General features: G+C 36.5%; 2 protein-coding genes across 4 annotated transcripts; one reads left to right on the forward strand and one right to left on the reverse strand.

Moving 5' to 3' along the window:
* The first annotated feature begins 1894 nt into the window (after nt 1-1894).
* On the forward strand, nt 1895-11170 carry LOC147387081 (DEK domain-containing chromatin-associated protein 4-like). 3 transcript variants are annotated; one of them, XM_086420893.1, is made up of 12 exons: nt 1895-2053; nt 2821-3415; nt 3506-3539; nt 6007-6086; nt 6834-6893; nt 7121-7231; nt 7766-7846; nt 7952-8035; nt 8931-9432; nt 9589-9698; nt 10475-10505; nt 10760-11170. In XM_086420893.1, exons 2-12 carry the CDS (start codon nt 2828-2830, stop codon nt 10927-10929), a joined length of 1851 nt encoding a protein of 616 aa, XP_086277019.1. In that variant the 5' UTR covers nt 1895-2053; nt 2821-2827; the 3' UTR covers nt 10930-11170. The 3 variants fall into 3 exon arrangements, with proteins under 3 accessions (XP_086277019.1, XP_086277021.1, XP_086277020.1); XM_086420895.1 differs by having other exon boundaries at nt 8931-9423; XM_086420894.1 differs by lacking the exon at nt 1895-2053 and having other exon boundaries at nt 2802-3415.
* Nucleotides 11171-12351: 1181 nt separating this feature from the next.
* Nucleotides 12352-20008, reverse strand: VIP5 (plus-3 domain-containing protein). The gene is made up of 2 exons (XM_086420892.1): nt 19853-20008; nt 12352-14556 (listed from the first exon to the last, which is right to left on the reverse strand). The coding sequence occupies exon 2, from the start codon at nt 14540-14542 to the stop codon at nt 12536-12538; it is 2007 nt and encodes a 668-aa protein (XP_086277018.1). The 5' UTR covers nt 14543-14556; nt 19853-20008; the 3' UTR covers nt 12352-12535.
* Between the last annotated feature and the right edge of the window lie 341 nt (nt 20009-20349).

Here is a 20349-nt window from a genome sequence, read left to right on the forward strand (position 1 = left end):
TAATCTATTTAAAGACGAGATAGTAAAATTAACAACCATTAGAGTTAATGTTTTAAAAAAAATTAGCCCCAATTTTTTTGGATAATATCGGTGCAAATACATAGATTTGTGGGTATTATTATCGTTTGAGTTGATGCCATTGAGACCTATAAATATTAAAAAACAAATTCCTTAATAAGTTAGTAAAATTTTAAATCTTAGTAAGCGTCGTTGACCTCACTTGGATTACCACATTTGTAATCCAACACAACAGTCTTCTAGATTTCACACAAAATTTTAGATTAAAAAATAAAAATAAAAATCTATTTTACATCTAAGGTGTTGAAAATGTACAGCTATCAAACTCCCAAACTTAAAAATAATGTTTAAAGATGAAAACTAAATAGGCGTTTGGATAGGACTTCTTGGCTACTTCTGACTCTTACGGGGAGTTAAAAGTCGTTTGGATGAACAACTCCTTCGAAGAGTTACTCCGCGCAAGAACAAGAAATTACTCTTTGTGAAGAAGTCAAGAAAACCTATTTTTCAAAACTCATCTTGCGGTGAGTCAAAATCTAACGGTTCGTTTTACCAAAATACCCTTAACTTTATTAATTTTCTATGAAAATATTCCTAATTCATTTGCCCTTAAAATCAAATGAAAGAAACATTTATTAATATTTTAATTTTTTTATTTTGAGTATAATGGATTTAAACACATTATATTAATATTTAATATTTAAAATATTATATTATATTATATTAATATTTATAATTAAACACATTATATTATATTAATATTTATTATATTATATTATATTAATATTTATAGTTAAAATGTCAAAAACAATATAGTTTGAAGGCATATTATGACACTAAAAAACAGTCTTTCAATTTTTTTTTTAATATTATGTCAAAAACAGTCTGTCAATATTTTTAAATTTTTTTGAGTATAATGGATTTAAACACATTATATTAATATTCAATATTTAAAATATTATATTATATTATATTAATATTTATTATATTATATTATATTAATATTTATAGTTAAAATGTTAAAAACAGTATAGTTTGAAGGCATATTATGACATTAAAAGACAGTCTGTCAAATTTTTTTTTAAATTTTGAGTATAATGGATTTAAACATATTATATTAATATTTAATATTTAAAATATTATATTAATATTTATTATATTATTATATATTAATATTTATAGTTAAAATGTCAAAAATAGTATAGTTTGAAGGCATATTATGACATTAAAAGACAAAAAACAGTAACTGATATAATATAAGGGTATTCTGGTCTTTTTTTTAGAAGTCATGAGAAGTTAGTATGGTTCCCAAATAGACTTCCAGCACAAAAGTACTTCTGCCAGTACTTCACAGAGTTGATTGTCAAACGTCCTTTCTGCACAGAATTACTTTTCCAACTCCTTCACAGAGTATTTCAGCTCCTGTTCTTTGGAACAGTAGTTCTGCTCCTGGTATCCAAACAGGCCCTAAGTTTTTGTTTAATTTTCTTTTCGAAGTACATAAAATTTTGCCCTCTACGTTCCTGTGGCATTGGATCATGTTTTGATCCCACATGTGAGTTCACAACCCTTAGTAAGAATTAAAATCCTACTAAATTAGTCAGGGTAGCTTGAGTGAGAACTTCCACGTGTATCGTATACTGTGCCATGTTTTTCTTCGAAGTTAAATAGGGTCAAGATCTCGTTAGAAATTGTCTCTGAGACTGAGGTTATCAATTATTATTATTATTTTTAAATTCGCGGGGATTTTAACGGTTACGATGCTCAATATCTTAAATTATATGTCTGAAAGATATCTGAACCGTCGATCATCTTCAGTTATTCCTCGATCTCTATCTTGTCCGACGCAGCATTTAAATGCTCTTTAAAATCCGGATTTGAAGTCCGAAATATAAACTTCGAAATAAAAAATCACCCCTTTTGGGGAAAAAAAAGCCCTCTTTCGAGAGAGAGTATGTGCGAGGGAGTAGAAGACTAATTTCGGCGAAAATCTGTTCAATTCGAAATTCTAATCATTCGGAGCTGCAAATCTTGTGTAAGTTGAACTTATATACAGAATTCATGTTATATAGTTTGTTTTTGGTATTTGTTTCCAGGATTTTATAGGTTTTGAGGTGTTCTAGCAGCGGAAAATGGTCTCCTTCACATGGGTTCTGAAATTTGTGGTTTATTTTATTTATTTAGCTTGTAAAGGTTTTTTTGGTTTAGGGTTTCTACTTGTTGTTTTTCCGATCTACTGGTTTATTTGAGCTTATATAGGTCTTATAATGGCGTACCCGCTGTTCAAATTTGTAATTTTTTTTAAAGTTATTTATTTGTTAGCGACCATTTTGTCTCTTTGTTTTTGGGGGCTTTTGAAATTTGTATTTTGTGTTGCTTCGTGGCAGTGTATTTACCATGAATAGATTAGGGTATGGAAATAAAAATTCCCATACCCCTAATTATCATCTTTTAAAGCTTTAAATGGGTTTTCTTTTTAGATATCTGCTCAACTGTGTCTTTATGGAGTTCTTTACTTCTTGGTTTCTGCTCAAGATTGTGTTTTTACCTCAATTTGGTGTAAGTCTTTAAGATGTTCATTTTAGAGTTCTACATCCCTAATTCTCATGTTTTAAATCTTTAAATGGGGTTTCTTTTTAGATTTCTACTCACCTGTGTCTCTATGGAGTTCTTCACTTCTTGATTTCTTCTCAAGATTGCGTTTTTTACCTCAATTTGGTTTAAAATGCCCATTTTAGAGTTGCTTATAGGATGCACTTTGAATTGAAGCTAGGCTTCACGAGTACTGGTAATGAACTGCAGATAAATTATGGTGGAGGCAGAGACAGAGACAGAGACGGCAGCTGAAATTGCTGAGGGTTTGGCAAATGGAACTTGCCCACCTGAGGATTCAGTTGAAGCTGTTGTAGAAAAGAAGGATGAAGAGAAGGATGGGGTAGAAGCCATGGAAGAAGATGGGAAAACCAAGGCTTCGGAAACTGATAAAGAACATAAATTGGAGAAAGAAAAAGAGAACAAAACAGAAGACGATAAAGATGAAGCTGAACCTGTGAAAATGGATGAAGAAAATGACTCCAAGGAAGAGCACGATTGCGAAAAGGTTGAGGAGAAGACTGATGAGAGTATGGAGGAAAAAGAGAAGCCCAAAGAGACTAAAGAGGAAGAAGAGAAGGTGGAAGAGAGTAAAGAAGAAATGGGGTCAAAGAAACGTCGAAGGGGAAAGAGTGTCGAGGGAAAAGAAGCGAGTAAGAAAAAGGAGGTGAATGTTAAAAAGGCAAAAGAACCAATTACACCCGTTGCTTCATCTTTTGATCGTCCAGTACGTGAGCGGAAATCTGTTGAGAGATTGGTGGCCTCTGTTGAGAAAGAACAAGTGAAGGGGTTTCTCATTGAAAAGGTGTTCTTCTTGCGTTGATTTTTTTTTTCTTCCTGTTGAGTTCTGCACGTGTGATAGTCTTAGATTTGGTTGCTGTTTTACCTTTTGCAGGGTCGTGGCACTGCACTAAAAGATATACCAAATGGTATGGTTATCTGCTTCTATTAACTTCATATATTGTTTTTAATATTTGGACGGGGGCTCACAATCTTTTAAGTATATGAGTTGTTTAGTTTATTTCTTCATTGTTCACATGTAAGTTTCCTGGCAATAATTTGCTTGGACAGTTGGTTTTTTGTCCTTCTTGCCTCTTTTTGATCGTTATAAATAATTTTATTAATGAGGAAGGAAGAAAGGATGGAGGTCAAGAGACCCAATATGTGAGATAAAGCAGGGAGACATAAACAACAATCTTACACATGAGATTCCATCTAAATAAAAATCCTCAAAATAGACACTTTTCAACTTCCTTAAGAGCCTTATACCAGGACTGAGTTAATCTCATTTAAAAAAGGCTTACCAGTCCCCCCACCACCCAAAAAAAGAAGAAGAAGAAGAAGAAAGAAATGATTTGTAATGAATTCTAAAGCTAGGTATTATTCACCATTTGGTTGCAAGGAGTGGGTCTCGCACGAGCAGGATACTATAATGGGAAAATTATCAAAAAAGGATGAAGTTTTTAATTAATTATTAAAAAAGTATTAATTTTCAAAAAATTACCAAAAAAGGATTTAACACATTGAACTGTTCAGCGAGTTTTCAATTTGCTGGACTATCCAGCGTGTTAGGATTTTTTCATATTTGAGTATGGAAAGGGTGAGGCTAGCCTAACTAACTTAGTAAGATTTGAAAACTTACTAAGGGTCTTTAAGCTCACCTTGTGGCATCAAAAACATGATCCAATGCCTCAGGGATGTAGAAGAAAAAATTATATGAAATTAATATATGTATAAAATATTTTTTTAGTATTACATTTTAATTTTAAATGTGGGAGTTCGGTGAGAATTTAGTAGCCATCCATTTTCAAAACCTTGGATGAAGCTTAAAAATCAGTATTATTTTTTTTTTTTTTGGGTCTGAGTTTTTTCATGAAATCGATAAGGCTATGATGTTGGAATGTCAATTTGGTAATCCATTTGAGTTCAAGCACTCTTAGTAAGATTTGAATGTTACAACTTTGTAAGGTAAGTGTATTTTTTCAATGCACATAACGTGGGCCAAAGGTACTTAGAAGACGTAGGACAGCCCAACACGCTGTACAGTTCAGGTATTTTAGAAAACGCTAGACAGTTCAGCGTATTTAATCGGTTTTTGTAATTTGTTAAAAAATAATACTTTTTAATAATTAATTAATTTTTTAACTCCTTTTTAGTAATTTGCCCTACTATAATCACCATCCATATCCATTCAGAATGCCAATAGTAACCTGTATTCAGAAACCTTAACGAACAATTTATAGTTGTATGTGAATGTATTTTCTGTCATGAATTCTTAATGAGATTATTTATTTATAACAAAAGTAACAGTGGACACAGTTGTAAAACTAGGTCCTGTATTACCCTTGAGACTGAAAATTGTGACTAAGCAATCAGAATCCTGGAATTACTGCCAACATCCATTGAGGACGCTGTTATTGGCATAAAATTCTTTAACCCAAAAGATGCAGTAACAGAGTGTGAACTTGTGATCATGGTTTCTTGAAGAGTTATTTTTCCGGTTGTTTTGTTATTATTGTGGAATTCAAGTTATTGAAATTTTTTTAAGGTGAAAGACTGGATATGCTGTATGTATAAAATGTTGGGGATCCAAAGCGCAGGATGAGCATAGCCTAGATGAGATGCCGAGTGGACGGGTGGCGACATTAAACAGTAAATTATAAATGAGAGTATCTGGGAACCTTGTAGTAGCTCAAATAGGTGATAAAATAAAGGCAATTCTATTGAACATGGTTTGATCATGTGCAAGGCCACTGATTGCACTAGACAAAAGTGATACACTGCTGTAGTTTGAAGACTCAAAAAAGAGGAAAGATCGGAAAAATGTACGCACATTAGCGGAATATATTGTCCTGAATAGAATTGAATGGAGAAGCCCTGAATGGAATAGAATGGCAAAAACTTATCTTGGTAGCTGACCCAAACAGTTAGAACTTGGAGCAAGGCTTGAACTTTGGTGAGGGTGAGCATGGTGTCAAGTTCATAAACTTCCAGTTGGAGTACAGGCTATCTATCTTGTTGTGATGATGTTTTCATCATGTACATCCTACCTTTTATGGAGTAACTGAAGCATTATCACTTACGTTTTAAGTTGACATACCTAGTTTAAAGGGGCACAATTCTAGAAAGTTGTATTGTTAATTTACTTTGCTAGATCATCTTTTATTTATTTATTTATTAATTTATTATTATTCTTTTCTTTTTATGGTTCATAATGTTTTTACTAGATTATTGGAATGGGGTGCATGTAATGATGGCCCCTTATACATATTTACTTATACATTTTTCTTGGTGTTTGTGATTTTCCAAATATGATGACTGTTTATGTTCTGGATGCTTACCTTTAACTCTTCAGTTTTTGAAATTTTCTGTACGATGCTTCTTGTGATATTTCAGTGGCATACAAGCTATCAAGAAAGAAGACCGACGAGACTTTTAAAATGCTTCACATGATTCTTTTTGGAAGGAGGGGGAAGGTAATATAAAATCCTTGACAGAGAGGTTTTCAGTATTACTTGTGGTTTGTTTCATACCTTTCGAGGTTTGTTCTGGATGCTTACCTTTTTTCTCATTTTTGGTTAGTGGAAAGTTGAAGTTTCTGGAACTTCTTGGTCTATACTGCATTGAAGTTTCTTATTGGTTCTCTACTGCTTTTTGTTTTTTTAATAAATAAAATATCTTTATTAATAAAAGGGAGGTCAAGATAACCACACCAAACACGAAAAATAAAAAATAAACAGGGGCTCTCTACAGTTTTGTTTCATCATGCTTACCTTGCTCCACCTTAACGTTTTCTTGTATGATCTCATGTTTATAGGTAACCATTTGTTTGGATCTGTATGCTCATAGCTTTCTTATTTTTACAGAGGAACTTAGTTTTTCGTTTTCAGTTGTTGGATGGTTATTAACATTAAATTGGTGACACTATTTGGGCTAAGCCCCATGATATAAGGCGGCCTACCTGCCAAATATGTGGTCTGAATCCGTGATCATGTACACTAAGTGCAGGAATAAATTAATATGGCAATGTACTGCATCATCGAGTCATTTCTGTTGAGTTAGTATGTGTTATGTTATTATTATTATTATTTGTAAAATTTAGGCTGGTTCAATCATTTTATTGTCACATGTCAAATATCTGTGGACTTTTGTATTTTTTAATTGTTTTTGTTGAATGGTCTAAAATCTGCTCATTAATGTCTCTTCATCCTTCTTTTTCACAGGCGTTTCAGGTCAAGAGTAACCTTTCCCAATTTTCTGGCTTTGCATGGCATGAGAACGAGGTAAAGAAATTCTTAATTATGGAAGACATTCTGATTTTTTCAGTTACCGTTTTTGTACACTTATGTGTTTTATTGGAGGGCTGGACGTCTGGACCCAAATAGTTTGTCTTATTTCCATTGTTCAACCAAATTTATGATTTTATATATGTTCATGGATTGAGAGTTATGATTATATTCCTCAAGCATATTTGTCAATTTTCCTAATTCATACTCTGGCTTAATTGCAGGAAAAACAAAAACTTAAAATAAAGGAAAAATTCGACAAGTGTGTCAAAGAGAAATTGGCGGAATTCTGTGATGTGCTTGATATACATGTTGCAAAAGCTACAACTAGGAAGGTTTGTTGAATTTCCAGTGATATGTATTTACACTTGAAACTGTTCTTAATAAAGGACATTTTGTGATCATCTAAATGATATGCTATCTCTTGGATGGGTTATACTAAAAAAAGGACCAAATAATCCTTAAGATTTGATAGTCATCTAATGAAATTGATTCAGACTGTTGGACCACCATCTTCTTGGCTGTCCAAAAGAAGTCAATCCTAGGATTTGTAGTCATACAATGAATTTGTTTTCCATTTAGGCATTTTGACCACCATCCATCTTAGTTGCCCAAGTTTTACCGCTTGGTTGAATGCTTATGGTAGCTGACAATTCTATCTTTGGGCAGTGGCCATTCCATTAGGTGGATCACTAACCGAATAATATGGATTGATGAATGAGCAAGTCATATTTGCAGCTTACTGCCTAGGCATATAACCATGTGGCTTCCTTTACATATTATAAATCTTGCTTCGTTAGAACGTAACTGTGTATCCTTCTTAAAATGGCATTAACTGTTGAAGCTGAGCATGGATCTTTAACATGCAGGAAGATATGATAACCAAGCTACTGGACTTTTTGGTTGCCCCTCATTCTACAACCGATGTGTTACTTGCAGAAAAGGATCAGGTTTGCTTGGAAATCATTATTTAGATAACCTTATTTGAGAGAGTTAGCTCTTTTGCTCTGATGTAGTATTGTCTTAGACTCAGTTTTGTTCAAACCTGTTATCAGTCAGGTAAGGCTAAAAAGCGTAAGAGGGCAATCGAAGGAAGTGTGTTGAAGTCTGGAGTCACAACTGCAAAACGCTCGGTTAGGGTATCTCTCTTTTCTTGGTGAACCTCAAAACTTGAATGGGTGTATTCAGCAGGGTGTTTTCATAAAGTAACAGATTTAAAATGTAGGTTCAATTAGACTTATTTTTTCCAAAGAAGTATTACCGATGGTGGATAAATTTGGTCTACCCCCTTATTTTTAGCAAATAATTAAATATTGTCATATCTTTAGTGATGCTAAAGTCATGACGACAAATCTATTTTATGGGTCTTTAGAAGCCATATGTAGTTAATAATCAGCATAGGTATACATGTGACTAAGCTATACCCCAAGATTCACCACTTAAGGGATCCCACTCAAGAGATGTCTTATGGCTAAGCCAAATCAACATGGTCAGATGATAGCTACTAAATTCATCCCATTTTCTTTGATATTTAGATATCACATGGGGAATTATCTGTCAAAAAAAGAAATTACATTGGGAAAATGAGAATTCAGGGATTACAATATGATTAGACTGGTTAGTGAGGCCTTCTGAATTGCTGGTTTTCTGTCCTGTATGTGTGCCATGTGACTAGAGCTGCTGCTATTAAAAGTAATTGGGATTATCTTTGTTAACAAATGTGGTCTTTTTTAACTTTCTTTGGAGAAGCTGTCATGATTCATGAAGGGTGGAGGTGAAATCATATGGTGCAGCTATTTTCCACTTTTTTTTTTTCTTTTTCAAATCAAATCCTGAAAAGTAAAGGGCTTATTTAGAGCGTCAATGTTTGGCGTTCAAAAAAGATATTTTCAAGTGGACCTTGGTGTCAAAAACCAAAGAAATAAAACTCCCAACTGTTTAGATGATTGTGCAATTCTTTTTGATAACTAAAGATTTTACATGTTAATGTTGATTTGTGCCTTTCATATGTTTTTTTACCATTATATTTGACAGAAACGAAGAAAGACTGATGACACTCCCAAAGAGAAGAAGGCTGCACCTGAAACAGAAGATGAATCCCAGGAAGAGGAAGAGGAAGATGAAGAAAATGAGAATGGTGTTCCCAATGAATCTGAGGATGAGGTGGCCGGGGATCCTGAAAGTGAAGAAAAGGAAGATGAATCTGAAGAAGAAAAGGGTAAACGCAAGAAGGATTTGGGGAAGTCATCGTCGAAGAAGGTATCGTCTGGGAAGACTAGAACCAAGAAATCAACAACCCCAAAGAAAGCCACTCCTGTTACTTCACCCCAAAGAACCCCTAAAAAATCATCCTCCAAGCAACCCAAGAATGAAGATAGCAGTAATACCATGCCAAAAGTCTTCTCAAGGAAGAAGAAAACTGAGGAAACCCCAAAGAAGAAATCCTCATCCGTGTCCAAATCTACCGAGGAAAAACACAGCAAGGAGAAAATGGTTGCCAAGGAAAAACAAAGCAAGGAGAAAACTGGTAACACTCGTAAGATTCCTATTCTATAACCTGTTGTGAAAAGGGGTAAAAAGGTTTCGGCTACAGGCCTATAACCTTTCAATCTGACTGGGGAAAACGAGGAAAAATAATAAAATAAGTTTTCTTCTTAGTAAACTGTGACAATTTTTTCATAATTTTATGAAGGTAAAAAGGTGGCCAAAGGGAAGGATAAACGCAAAAAGGATACTGGCCCGAGTGAAGATGAGCTAAGGAAGTTGATTTGTGAAATTCTGAAGGAAGTTGATTTTAACACGGTAAGCTGCTTTCACAAATTTTTGAACCTTCGTTTGTGAAAAATTGTCGGTAGCATTAGAAACGCAACTCTCCAAGTTTGAGCATCTTCCCCTACACGAGTGCTGCAATTGGCTCGCAAGTGTGGCTTAGCACTCAATTACAGTAGGTTCAACTTAGGGTCCTGAATATGTTGATCCTAATCATCTGACCCATGTACATTTCTATTAGAGCTATCAATGGATTGGACTAAGCATGGTCTGGAACATATCCTAGGAGTCAGAATGGATCCATTTTCAAGCCGATATCTTATTGGATCAGGTCCTTGTCAATAGTTTGGATCCAAATCTGATTTGATGACAATTGGCTCAGGTTTGGGTTGTACAAAATCTAATTTTATAATGATATCATTTTGGGTCCTTATCAGAGCCCAAATTCTCGATCCAAACGCCAAGCTATTGGAATGAAATGTGTCAAATTTTGGTTCTCATCTGATCCATTGTTGGCTCTAATTTCAATGAGCTAACCGTCCCAGATCATTGGATGGTTAGGATCAAATAACTAGGTCAATTTTAGTCTGAGATCTCATAGGTGTGACCTACTGAATGTTTGCAGTCCAGAGAGGACTGCCCTCATGCCCCCCCTTCATTTCCTGGCTCATCTTTTCCTCTTTCCATTTCAGATGAACCACTCAAACCCCTCCGTTATATATTTTTGATGTCGTGAAATTATAATTGTTCTTCAATTTATTGGTTATGGCACATAACATGATTGTGCATTTTATGGATTTTTCTTGCAGGCAACATTCACTGATATTCTCAAGCAAATAGGTATGCACCATTAGTTTTCATTATCTGACAGACTTGTAATTTTGCTTAGTGGGGGAAAAGTTGATGCCACCGTTGCATCCTAACGACGATATATGCTACCCAAGCCACAATTTTACCATTCTTAGTTATCTGGACAGACTACTGTTTTTCTCTCTATATTTTTAATAGTACTGGGGATGGGACTTGATTCTTTTTATTTATTTATAACAATTTTGTTTGTTTGTATGGCTAAGTGATTTCTATGCTATTTTCAGCTCGGCATTTTGACATGGATCTCACACCTAGAAAGTCTGCAATAAAGCTTCTTATCCAGGAAGAGCTGACCAAACTAACAGACGAGGAGGAAGAAAATGAAGATGATAAGGACAGCGAAGCCGAAAAGGACAAAGATCCAGAACCTGTTGGCCAGGAGGTGGAGGCCTGACCTGAACGCATGATATAGCCACATAACTGAATTACATTAGAAGTGTTATTTTTATCTTGTTTATCTTTCTGTGATATAAGTGAGCTTATATTATGCCTTATGGTAGAGTAGGTTTTATTATTGGCAAGCCAGGCACACCGGAGAAATGAGCGGTTTAACTGTTGAAGCTGCCGCTAGTGATTATGGCATGTTATTGTATAATACATAAGCATAGATTTGTTGGTATTTTCTTGTCACCCAAGTTACCTTTTCATAGCTGTTTATGTGATGGAACTAATGTTTATTGTTTTAGATTAACCTTTCCATAGGTTGTTTATGTGATGGAACTCTTCGATTGATCATGATCGCCATGCCATGCCTTCGGTGTCCATTGCCACCTTGATTTTGCTAGGAAAAACTGATGGTAAAAGGGTTGGAATACTGTACGTGTGATTTTGATACTTAGTGATGGGGATCATGCAGCAAATTTTTTTCAAAAAACTTGGCACTCAACTCAAATCTACAATGGTAGAATAAGAAGTTGGTTCTCAGTACTGGTCTTCCCAAAAATTTACATTTCGCAGACGAATTCATTGGCAGGAGTTTTTGTTTTTGTTGGACCAAAGAATTGAGGGGTGTAAGGTGTTTGGAGTCTCGTTAAACTGTGTGTATATTGAGAAAACTTCAATTCCCAGACCAATCAAATGTATTATGCCCGTAATAGAAAACTTCATTCTTGAAGTCCATTAAACTCGTTAGCGAAGCCTCACCTCCACGAGGCTTCTCTATGCTTCCTCATTCTATTCCTTTGCTGATCTGTTGTACTCTTTTCGTTGGTCATCTTGACCACATTTTAATATAATTTGCATTAACCTATCAAAAAAAAAAAAAAAAAAAAAAATTCTTTAACTTTGCGTTTAATGTTTAATTAGGTCTGGTATAAGGTCCAGACCAGATTTTTGCTCACGCTCTCAGCCCTCAAGGTATTATTGGCTTCTCAAACACGACAACTCACAAATCAGATCCTGTCGTAATTCGATTCACACAACATTATTGTTTGGATATGTTCAATTTAAATTGATCACATCAACATCAATGGTTGAATGAATCATGCTCGATATTTATGAGGTTCTTGTCAATGTGAACAAAGGTCTCTAAAAATCTTAAAATGAAACACCTTAAGATTTGAAAAACTCAGTCTTGTGCTCATGGGTTTATCAGGTTTTGATGAACCCATTTGTTGTAAAGATCTTAAAGACTGGGTTTGATTTCTTAAGTGGAGCTGATGTTGATCTTCGACTCTGATATTATGTAGTAAAAGAAACTATACATATATCATTCTTCCGCTAATGGTTTCTTGTATCTTGTATTTCCTTATTAATATGCTGAGACCAATTTTTTTTTCCAGACTAAACAATGCAGAACATAAGGGCAATCAATCACTAAATCAGTGCAATGAGTAGCGCTAAACATTGCTAATAAACTACAGCAAAACAAATATCTGTACTCACATAATTGCAACATATGTAGAACACGTTACATTATTAATGGTAGTTCGAGTATTAATAACAGAACACAACAGCAATTTCTTCACCTGAATAAAGTATCTGCTGGGCATCGTGTATTATTAGAGCAGACCTCTCCGTCTCTTGTAGTCACCAACTGTCAGTGTCAGAGAGTGCCTTCGGCCATCGTTCTCCGGGACTTTACGACCAACTGTTGCCTCAATCCTCTGCTTCCTTGCCATGAATCCCGCATGAGCTCCCCCAGCTCCCCCATTCTTCTGCAGCTCAGTCAACGAGATAGTCAGCTCAAAGTGGTGTAGTGAGTTTGACTCCGTTCCTAGATCAACAGGTGCACTCGTATCCACCAATTTCCCTGCACCAGCGGCTGCTTCCAATGCTGCTGCTGTTGCAGCCATACCAGCCTCGGCTCTGGCCCCTATACCTGCTCCATTGCTACCTCCTGGCCCTGCTGACGGAGCGATAGCATCCTCATTTGTGGCAATGGCAGCCTCATCTCCTCCACCAGGACTTGACACGTAGTAATTTCTCGATCTAGTCCATCTCCTTGAGAATGGATCATACCCTGCTTCACCAGCTTTCAAACTTGTGTTCACTGGCTTCAATTCCGAGGCATTCTTGAAGTTCTCAGCCCTGTTTCTTTTGTTCATTTCTGATAACCTCACAGCCTTTGCATCTTTTTGCTTTGTCTGCCGAGAAATGTTCTCCAGTTCCTGCAGCCTTGCCTGGATTCTCTCCACCTCCGCCCCATCCCCCCGCCGGCTTTGTGCCACCTCTAATTCCCTCCTTAGACGGTCCTTCTCAGCCGCGATGTTCAACGGCCGTGAAGAAGCCGATTTCTTCTCCTGCAACATCTGCTTCACAGTAGCCGCTGAGTAGACATAAGTGATGGTCTTTTGTATAGCCTCCCGTTTCTCCAGCACATCGTACCGACTTGGCATACGTCCCCCAATTTTCTTCACCTCACGCACCAATTCATCAAATTCTTCCTCAAGTGGGGGTGAGTCTGATACCCTGGCCATCTGCCACCTGGCTGCTGAGCTCTCACTAGCCCAAAAAATGTTCAGGTACTTGTGTGTGCTCTTGTTCTCTAGCTTGTATTGTCGGTCAGGATCTGTAGCATCAACATTCCGAACCATGCAAAGCCTATAAACACTCTTGTTCTTCGTCTTGTTCATCCCAATCCCCACCCTCACAAAACAACCCACAATCAACTCTTCAAAGAAAGGCTCCACGAACCACTTTGCTAACCTCGACCTCCGAATTGTGATGTCCTTGATATCCTCAAATGTCAGGTTCTCCTTGTCGATTGGTCTGTACACATCACTATCGCCCAAGTCATCATTTCCTGCTATATCCTCATCTCTGTTGCGGCTTCCACTATGGCTCTCACTATGGCCAGAGTCACTATCACCCAAGTCATCATTTCCAGCAATAGTGGGTTTTCTCCTAATCGGAGAAGAATTACGGCGAACAGAACTTCCTCCACCTCTGGCTGCATCCCTCGATTTCCAATCTGGGTCCTGCTGTTTCATCCTCTTTGCTCGCAGCTCATTCAATGCATCGTCCTTTGCAGCTGCGCGCTCAGCAGATCTAGCTGATGAACGCACGCGAGATGGGGTTGGACGTGGAGTTTCTTTTCCAGGTTGGGTCTTTTTTCCACTCTGCTTCGCTCTTACCCTCTCTTTCAATCGATGATCATCTCTTCTTTGAGCTCGATCTGATAGGATCATCTCCCTTTGGAGTTCGGTCAATTGTGCAAGCTGTTCCCTATCGTAATCATCCTTGTAAAGATCACTCCCAACATCAGACTCGTCACTACTGCCACCACGGTGATCATCATTTTCATAGTCATCATCGTATTCCCGGCTACCCCGATCATCGTCCTTCTCAGTGGGGTCCAGCCTCTTCTTCAGTGGAACCTGAGATCCTGAGGGTTTTCTATTTACATAGCCTGCATCGTCATCCGAGTCATCATCCTTTGAGTCACTTCCATCATCAGAATATGAACCTTCCCGTTGCCTTCTTGATGGTGGACGTGAGTGTCGATTCCTCCCTGGTGCACCGGTTCTTCCGGCGGCCTCCAGTAGCAAGTTCTCCAAGTCTGCCATGATCTTCTTCTTCCCTTTGTACACCACAACACATTGTCATCCTCCCGAATATATTGCATTTTATTTAAAAAAAAATAGTTAAGGAGAGGCCAGAGGTATGCACCAATCATGCAAAGGAATGTGTAATATAGAAAAATAACTTTATGTTTATCCCTTATTATTCTTCTAAACATTATGGATTTGATGGTAACTTTTTTATAAATGCAATTTATGTTCTAGATTTGGTCTTTTCTCTCGATTTATCAAGACTTGCATGGCCAATGCTAAAAGCTATTTCAAATTAGCTGGTGGGTTTGTTAGAAGAATACTACCTCCCCAAAAGGTTCAAATCAAGCTTTCTGAAAATCCATATCTACATGGGGATCTTTGTTGAATTTTTTATTTGGGTTGACATACTGACAACACAATCACCATGTTCAGTCAAAGAGATCCAATGAGGGTTAGAAATGCCAATCTATATGACCATGTCATCTGATTCCAATTGAGATGTTGGGCAAAAACAATTCCATGCAATCCCCCCCATGCTAAACTAATCAACTACATCAAAAATTAAAAATACTAAAAATAATTAAATAAATTGAAAGGGATGTAGCAATTATGCAAAAGAAAGTGGAGACCTTCAGAATGATAAGGATAGGTAAAACCAAGATGTTAGAAAATGAAGTTCTTGGGGGGGGGGGGGGGGGGTAGCTTCAATTGACCAAGTTGAGGATAAACAGACATGCATTGATAATGGAATCTAAGTTCATCATTCATACAAACTAAAGACAGCTCAATAATTTTGAAAGACACTAGTGCACCTAATCAATCTATAAGACAACATCATGGATACCCATATAATCATTTTACTTAGTTTCCTAAGTGCTTCCTAAAATGAAGATTTGTTTTCGAAATAAACAACTTCGGGGTTCCTCACATAGAAATAGTGTAAATATCACAAAAAGAAGGGGGCTTTAATCTGAATGAGTTCAGATGGGATGTTATCGAAGACCAAAACAATCTCAACGTAGAAGTAAGGGAGCAGAGCACTCTTGATGCTTGGAACTATTGAGGGCTACGAAAGGTTGATCGACAATTGAGGAGAAAATTATAAGGAATTGGAATGTGGAAGTCGTTCAAGCCGAAAAGCTACATAGGGACCAAAAAAGATTGAGAATTATCATGAAATAATGAACGATGTTTCTTGGGTTTCTATATAACATAATTTAAATCAATAAGATGCACTCTACATAATCTTTTAAATGTTAATTTTGCAGTAGAATTGAAATAGAAACACTACAAAAGAATTCCATCAGAACAGAGAGAAATAGAAGTAGACATCATAGAGGATAGAAATCTGAAACACACCAGCAACATAAACAGATTCTAGTAAAACAAAAAGTACAAATTTAACAAATAAAATCAAAAGGAAAAGTACAAAAGATCCGAGAATCTGAAACTACCCTAAGATCCTTATATTTTTAGGGAATTATTAATAAAAAAGAAAGTTGTGGTTAGTGAGAATTTGTTTGAAAATAGAAGATTCAACCTGAAATTCAACGACTCGCAGATCAAAAATCAGAGAGAGAGAGAGAGATTATACTTGACTTTGGAGGATTTGTTGAAGATCGAGCTCCCTTCGGTATAGATACAGAGAGAGAGAGAGAGATGAGAGATCTGAGAGTGAGTTTAGAGAGGTGTGAAGGTGTTAGTTTTAGTTTTTTTTTAGCCAACGAGAGAGAAGAGAGGAGACAGATCTAATTTGATCTCTGGTTTCACTAATTAATGTAAAGATGAAGAATGGTGGAATAAACGCAAAACTAATTCACTTAAACGACAAATATATCGTGACTGTTAGATCGATTGCGATCTAACGGTCCAAATGAATATGGCGCTCGTTGGCTGTTGAACGACATATATATATATGATCAACCGAATCTGAAGTTTCTAAGTTCATCAAAAGTAGTTTACAAATTTTCGATAAAAAACGACATTTTACAATTCTATACCACTTTTGATGGACTTAGAAGTTAACTCAACTATCCACGTAGCACAGTTTCACTGGTGTGGTCTAAACAACTTCCTAATCCCTCGATCTAGGTAATCGGGGATCCAAGCAACTTCTTAATCCCTCAGTCTAGGTAATCGGGACTCTCTCTCTCTCTCTCTATATCTATATATATATATATATATAGGGTCCCGTTCAGCACCAAACATTTTGGCCAACATTTTAGCCAACCATTTTTGTCCTACATGGGTTAGAAGTTTTGGAATGGGCTGATTTTTGGTGAGGATGATCTCTACGGTGAGGAGATCATCCTCACCAAAAATCAGCCCATTCCAAAACTTCTAGCCCCATGTTTACAAGTTGAAAAATCGTGGACCGTCCATTTTTTGTAAAGGGTTAGAAGTTTTGGAATGGGCTGATTTTTGGTGGTGATGATCTCTACCTCACCAAAAATCAGCCCATTCCAAAACTTCTAACCCATGTTTTGAAAAATGTTTTGCCAAAATGTTTGGTGCTGAACATTTCCCATATATATATATATGGGAAAATCTCTCTCTGTATATATATGGGAAGCATTCGGAGGCCCTAAAGATAGTCAAACATTGTGCCAAACATTTTTCAAAACATGGACTAGAAGTTTTGGAATAGGCTGATCAAAAGTGGTTTACAAAGGGAGATATTAGGAATATGATTAATGAGACTCGCTAAAGAATTGATCTCCCAGCCATAAATATTTTTCCCAAAGAAGCATCTCAACAACATCCTAGCATACGATCCTACAAGTATGACATGAGCAAATTCCATTAATATTGAATTCTTCCAGCATTTAATGCAAACTCTGTAGTCCAATGGGCGTGATAACCACAATGAATAAAATCTATAGTTGACAGACCAACAATGTCTATAGATCATCGAAGATGCTAAATTCTAATACATAAACTTAAGTTAGGCTGGGCTACCCACAATTTGAAAACTCAAATCCCACATGCTTCTACATGGTGAATCCAACGATGACTTGGTAGAGATAAAAATAAAGATCACCGAAGATGCAGAAGAATGCCCAAAATATGCTCGTCATTGGAACCTTAGGCCACTCTAACGGAATGCAACTAGTGTGGATCAAGGTCCAGGACTTCGCCAAATTTTCTATGATGCCTATGTAGGCCACACAATAACCTGTATGTACCGCTTGTTTCCTTTTTGGTATAAGCACGAGTGCATGCACTCTTTTTTTTGCTAGGCAAGCAAGGGGTTAGTGGTCAACGGAAGTGATGGGTTCAATGGGATTTGAACCTAAGTGTCATGGGATCAACTCTCCTCAAGCCTTTACCAACTTAGCTAAGTGGCACGTGAAATGCACACACACATACAACACAAAATATAATACAAAAAACGATGACCAAACCAACTTCAGGTAAAGAAAACAAAATAGGAATAGCTACTGTGCTCTTGATGACAAAGAAAAGATCTAATTCACTCTTGATCACACCAGTAGACATTGTGCACATGAAATCAAAAATGGGGTTTTTACTTTCCCATTCAGCTAAGTATTGTTATGAACTACAAATAGGTCTCCGATCCTAAAATTTAAAGATTAATTTACAAGACATACTAGGATAGACAAGCAATACAAACACCTAATTTCGTGATGATGAGACCTTGAAATTGATACACCGAATGTTAGTGAGATGTGAAGTAAACAGCTTTCCAGCTTGAATGCCTACTAAAATAACATAATTATATCCTAAAGAGCCTATCCATAACTTTCAACCACAAAAGTGATGAATTATACATGCAAAACTCGTTTTTGTTGAGCTTCTTTGTTCTGTGCATTCTGATCAGCCATGGATGGAAGATTTGTCAACTTATGAGCATGATCAGAACCCCCATCCCCTTGATAACAAGCACTGCAAACATCAAACTCGGGGCAGATTTCACAGCACCAGCCCTGACCCGAATCAAAGTCATGATGGCAACTATTGCATGTAGTCACAAAAGCAGGTGTGGTTGGATTATGCAAATGATAAAGGACCATCATTGAGGAATGCTTAGCCCAACGTAGACTATCATTTGGGTTTGAACCCCATATTCAGAGCATCCATGTTAAGATGCCCAAGGAAATAAACTGGTTGGATGATCAAAATGCACAATCTATTAATATTTTTTTCCTGAAGATTTTGGTTTAAATCATTGGATTATGATATTTTTTTTTCAATGGGATATCTTCCCATTTGTGCGATGTCAACCACCACACTTTGGTCTATTATTAATTGTTATGTGTCGCTAAGACCATCCCCATGGGCTAACCCATGGTTACATTACTTATTAGTATTCTAAACAAGGTATCAAAATAGTTATAATTATAGTTTGTGCAGAGTACTAATACATGCCCAATCGGACAATAGTTTCCTGATTTTCGACACTAAACATCTGCACATGTTAAATACTATTGTAATTGAAGTAGTTTAAGAAGCAGAGAATCAGAAATTCGTGTTTGAACTTATCCTGAATGATCGCTTCCTATGTTTTTCAGATACCAGAATGGATTTATATATGAAAAATAGGGATAAGACCAATGATGTATTTGGGCTTGTAATATCTTATGCTTTTGGAGATTGGCTGGCCTAGTGAGTCAAGTGGCTTTGAACTTAGAAGGCCACCATAATGGATGGAGGTGTATAAAGCAAACAAAGCATCACTCTTTTGTTATCTATGTCTTGCACCACGGAATCAAACACAAGTTTTTTTTTTCAATAAGAAGGCTTTCTGTGTTTAGATAGGAAGTAAGTTTTAGAGCATGCTATAATCGACAGCCATACTAATAACTAATCTCTTAGACTGGAGATTTCTCGGCAGAACTTTCGAACCCGATCTGATTCATATGTGGCTTCAAGGGGTTTGATTTGAGGGCAAGGACAGATCCAAAAAGAGTGGATTGAATACCCAGACTGAGGTCTGTTGATGCAAGAAAGATTGAGATGACAAAGAGACGAAATGGATGAGTTGTTTGACGAAATGCCTAGTAGAAGGAGAAGGAATTGGTATGAATTTAGTCATTTTCTAAAGAAAATGACTAAATTCCAAAACTTTCAGGAGCAAAAGCAGCAAACCCAGACAATCAAAATGGGGAGAGAGAAGAACCCAAAGGATCAAAATCCTGCAACCTTACCTACATCTCTTTTGATCAAAACTCTAACAACTATGAATGATGTTTGACAAATTCTGATCGAATTCTCATGAAATCTCTTCTTCTCCAGAACAACAATATTGAACCCATATTAATGAAAAAAACCAGAAGAATGAGAGAGGGAGAGAGAGAATACCTCAGGTCGTCTCCTACTCGAGGTCGCCTCGTTCGTTCCACATCTCTAGGGTTTCTTCGCCTTCCTCGTTTCACATTTCTAGGGTTTCTGAAATCAGATTAAATTTGTATATTTCCTGGGGTGTAAGTAGCAATAGCTGGCCTGCCAATATTATCTATGTTTGAAAATAATGAGGGACAAACTTGAAATATAAAATTTCTTTCTCTTCTCTTCTCTCCTCCTCTCTCCACTTTTGGAGAGAACCAAATTTTGTCATTTTTTTCCTCGTGTCTTCGCTCCACTTCTCTTCTCTCCTCTCCCCACTTAACAATCAAAATAAGAGAAATAGAGAGAAAATTGCATATTTTCTCTTCTCTTCTCTCAATGCAAACATACCCTAACTGGTAAATTGGGACTAGAAGTTTCAAACTGTGCCGTTTTTTTGTGATCGTGATTTTCTCACCATAGAGATCATCCTCACAAAAAATCAGCCTATTCTGAGTTGAAAATGTTTGGCA

The sequence above is a fragment of the Akebia trifoliata genome, chromosome 13 (assembly GCF_017979445.1).
Source record: "Akebia trifoliata isolate Shusen 1 chromosome 13, ASM1797944v1, whole genome shotgun sequence".
Classification (NCBI taxonomy): Eukaryota; Viridiplantae; Streptophyta; class Magnoliopsida; order Ranunculales; family Lardizabalaceae; genus Akebia; species Akebia trifoliata.

Coding starts and splice junctions, on each gene's coding strand:
- LOC147387081 (XM_086420893.1), top strand. CDS start 2,828: ATGGTGGAGGCAGAGACAGAGACAGAGACGGCAGCTGAAATTGCTGAG. Junction 6,087..6,833: donor TTTTTGGAAGGAGGGGGAAG/GTAATATAAAAT, acceptor TCTTTTTCACAG/GCGTTTCAGGTCAAGAGTAA. Junction 8,036..8,930: donor CTGCAAAACGCTCGGTTAGG/GTATCTCTCTTT, acceptor TATATTTGACAG/AAACGAAGAAAGACTGATGA.
- VIP5 (XM_086420892.1), bottom strand. CDS start 14,542: ATGGCAGACTTGGAGAACTTGCTACTGGAGGCCGCCGGAAGAACCGGT.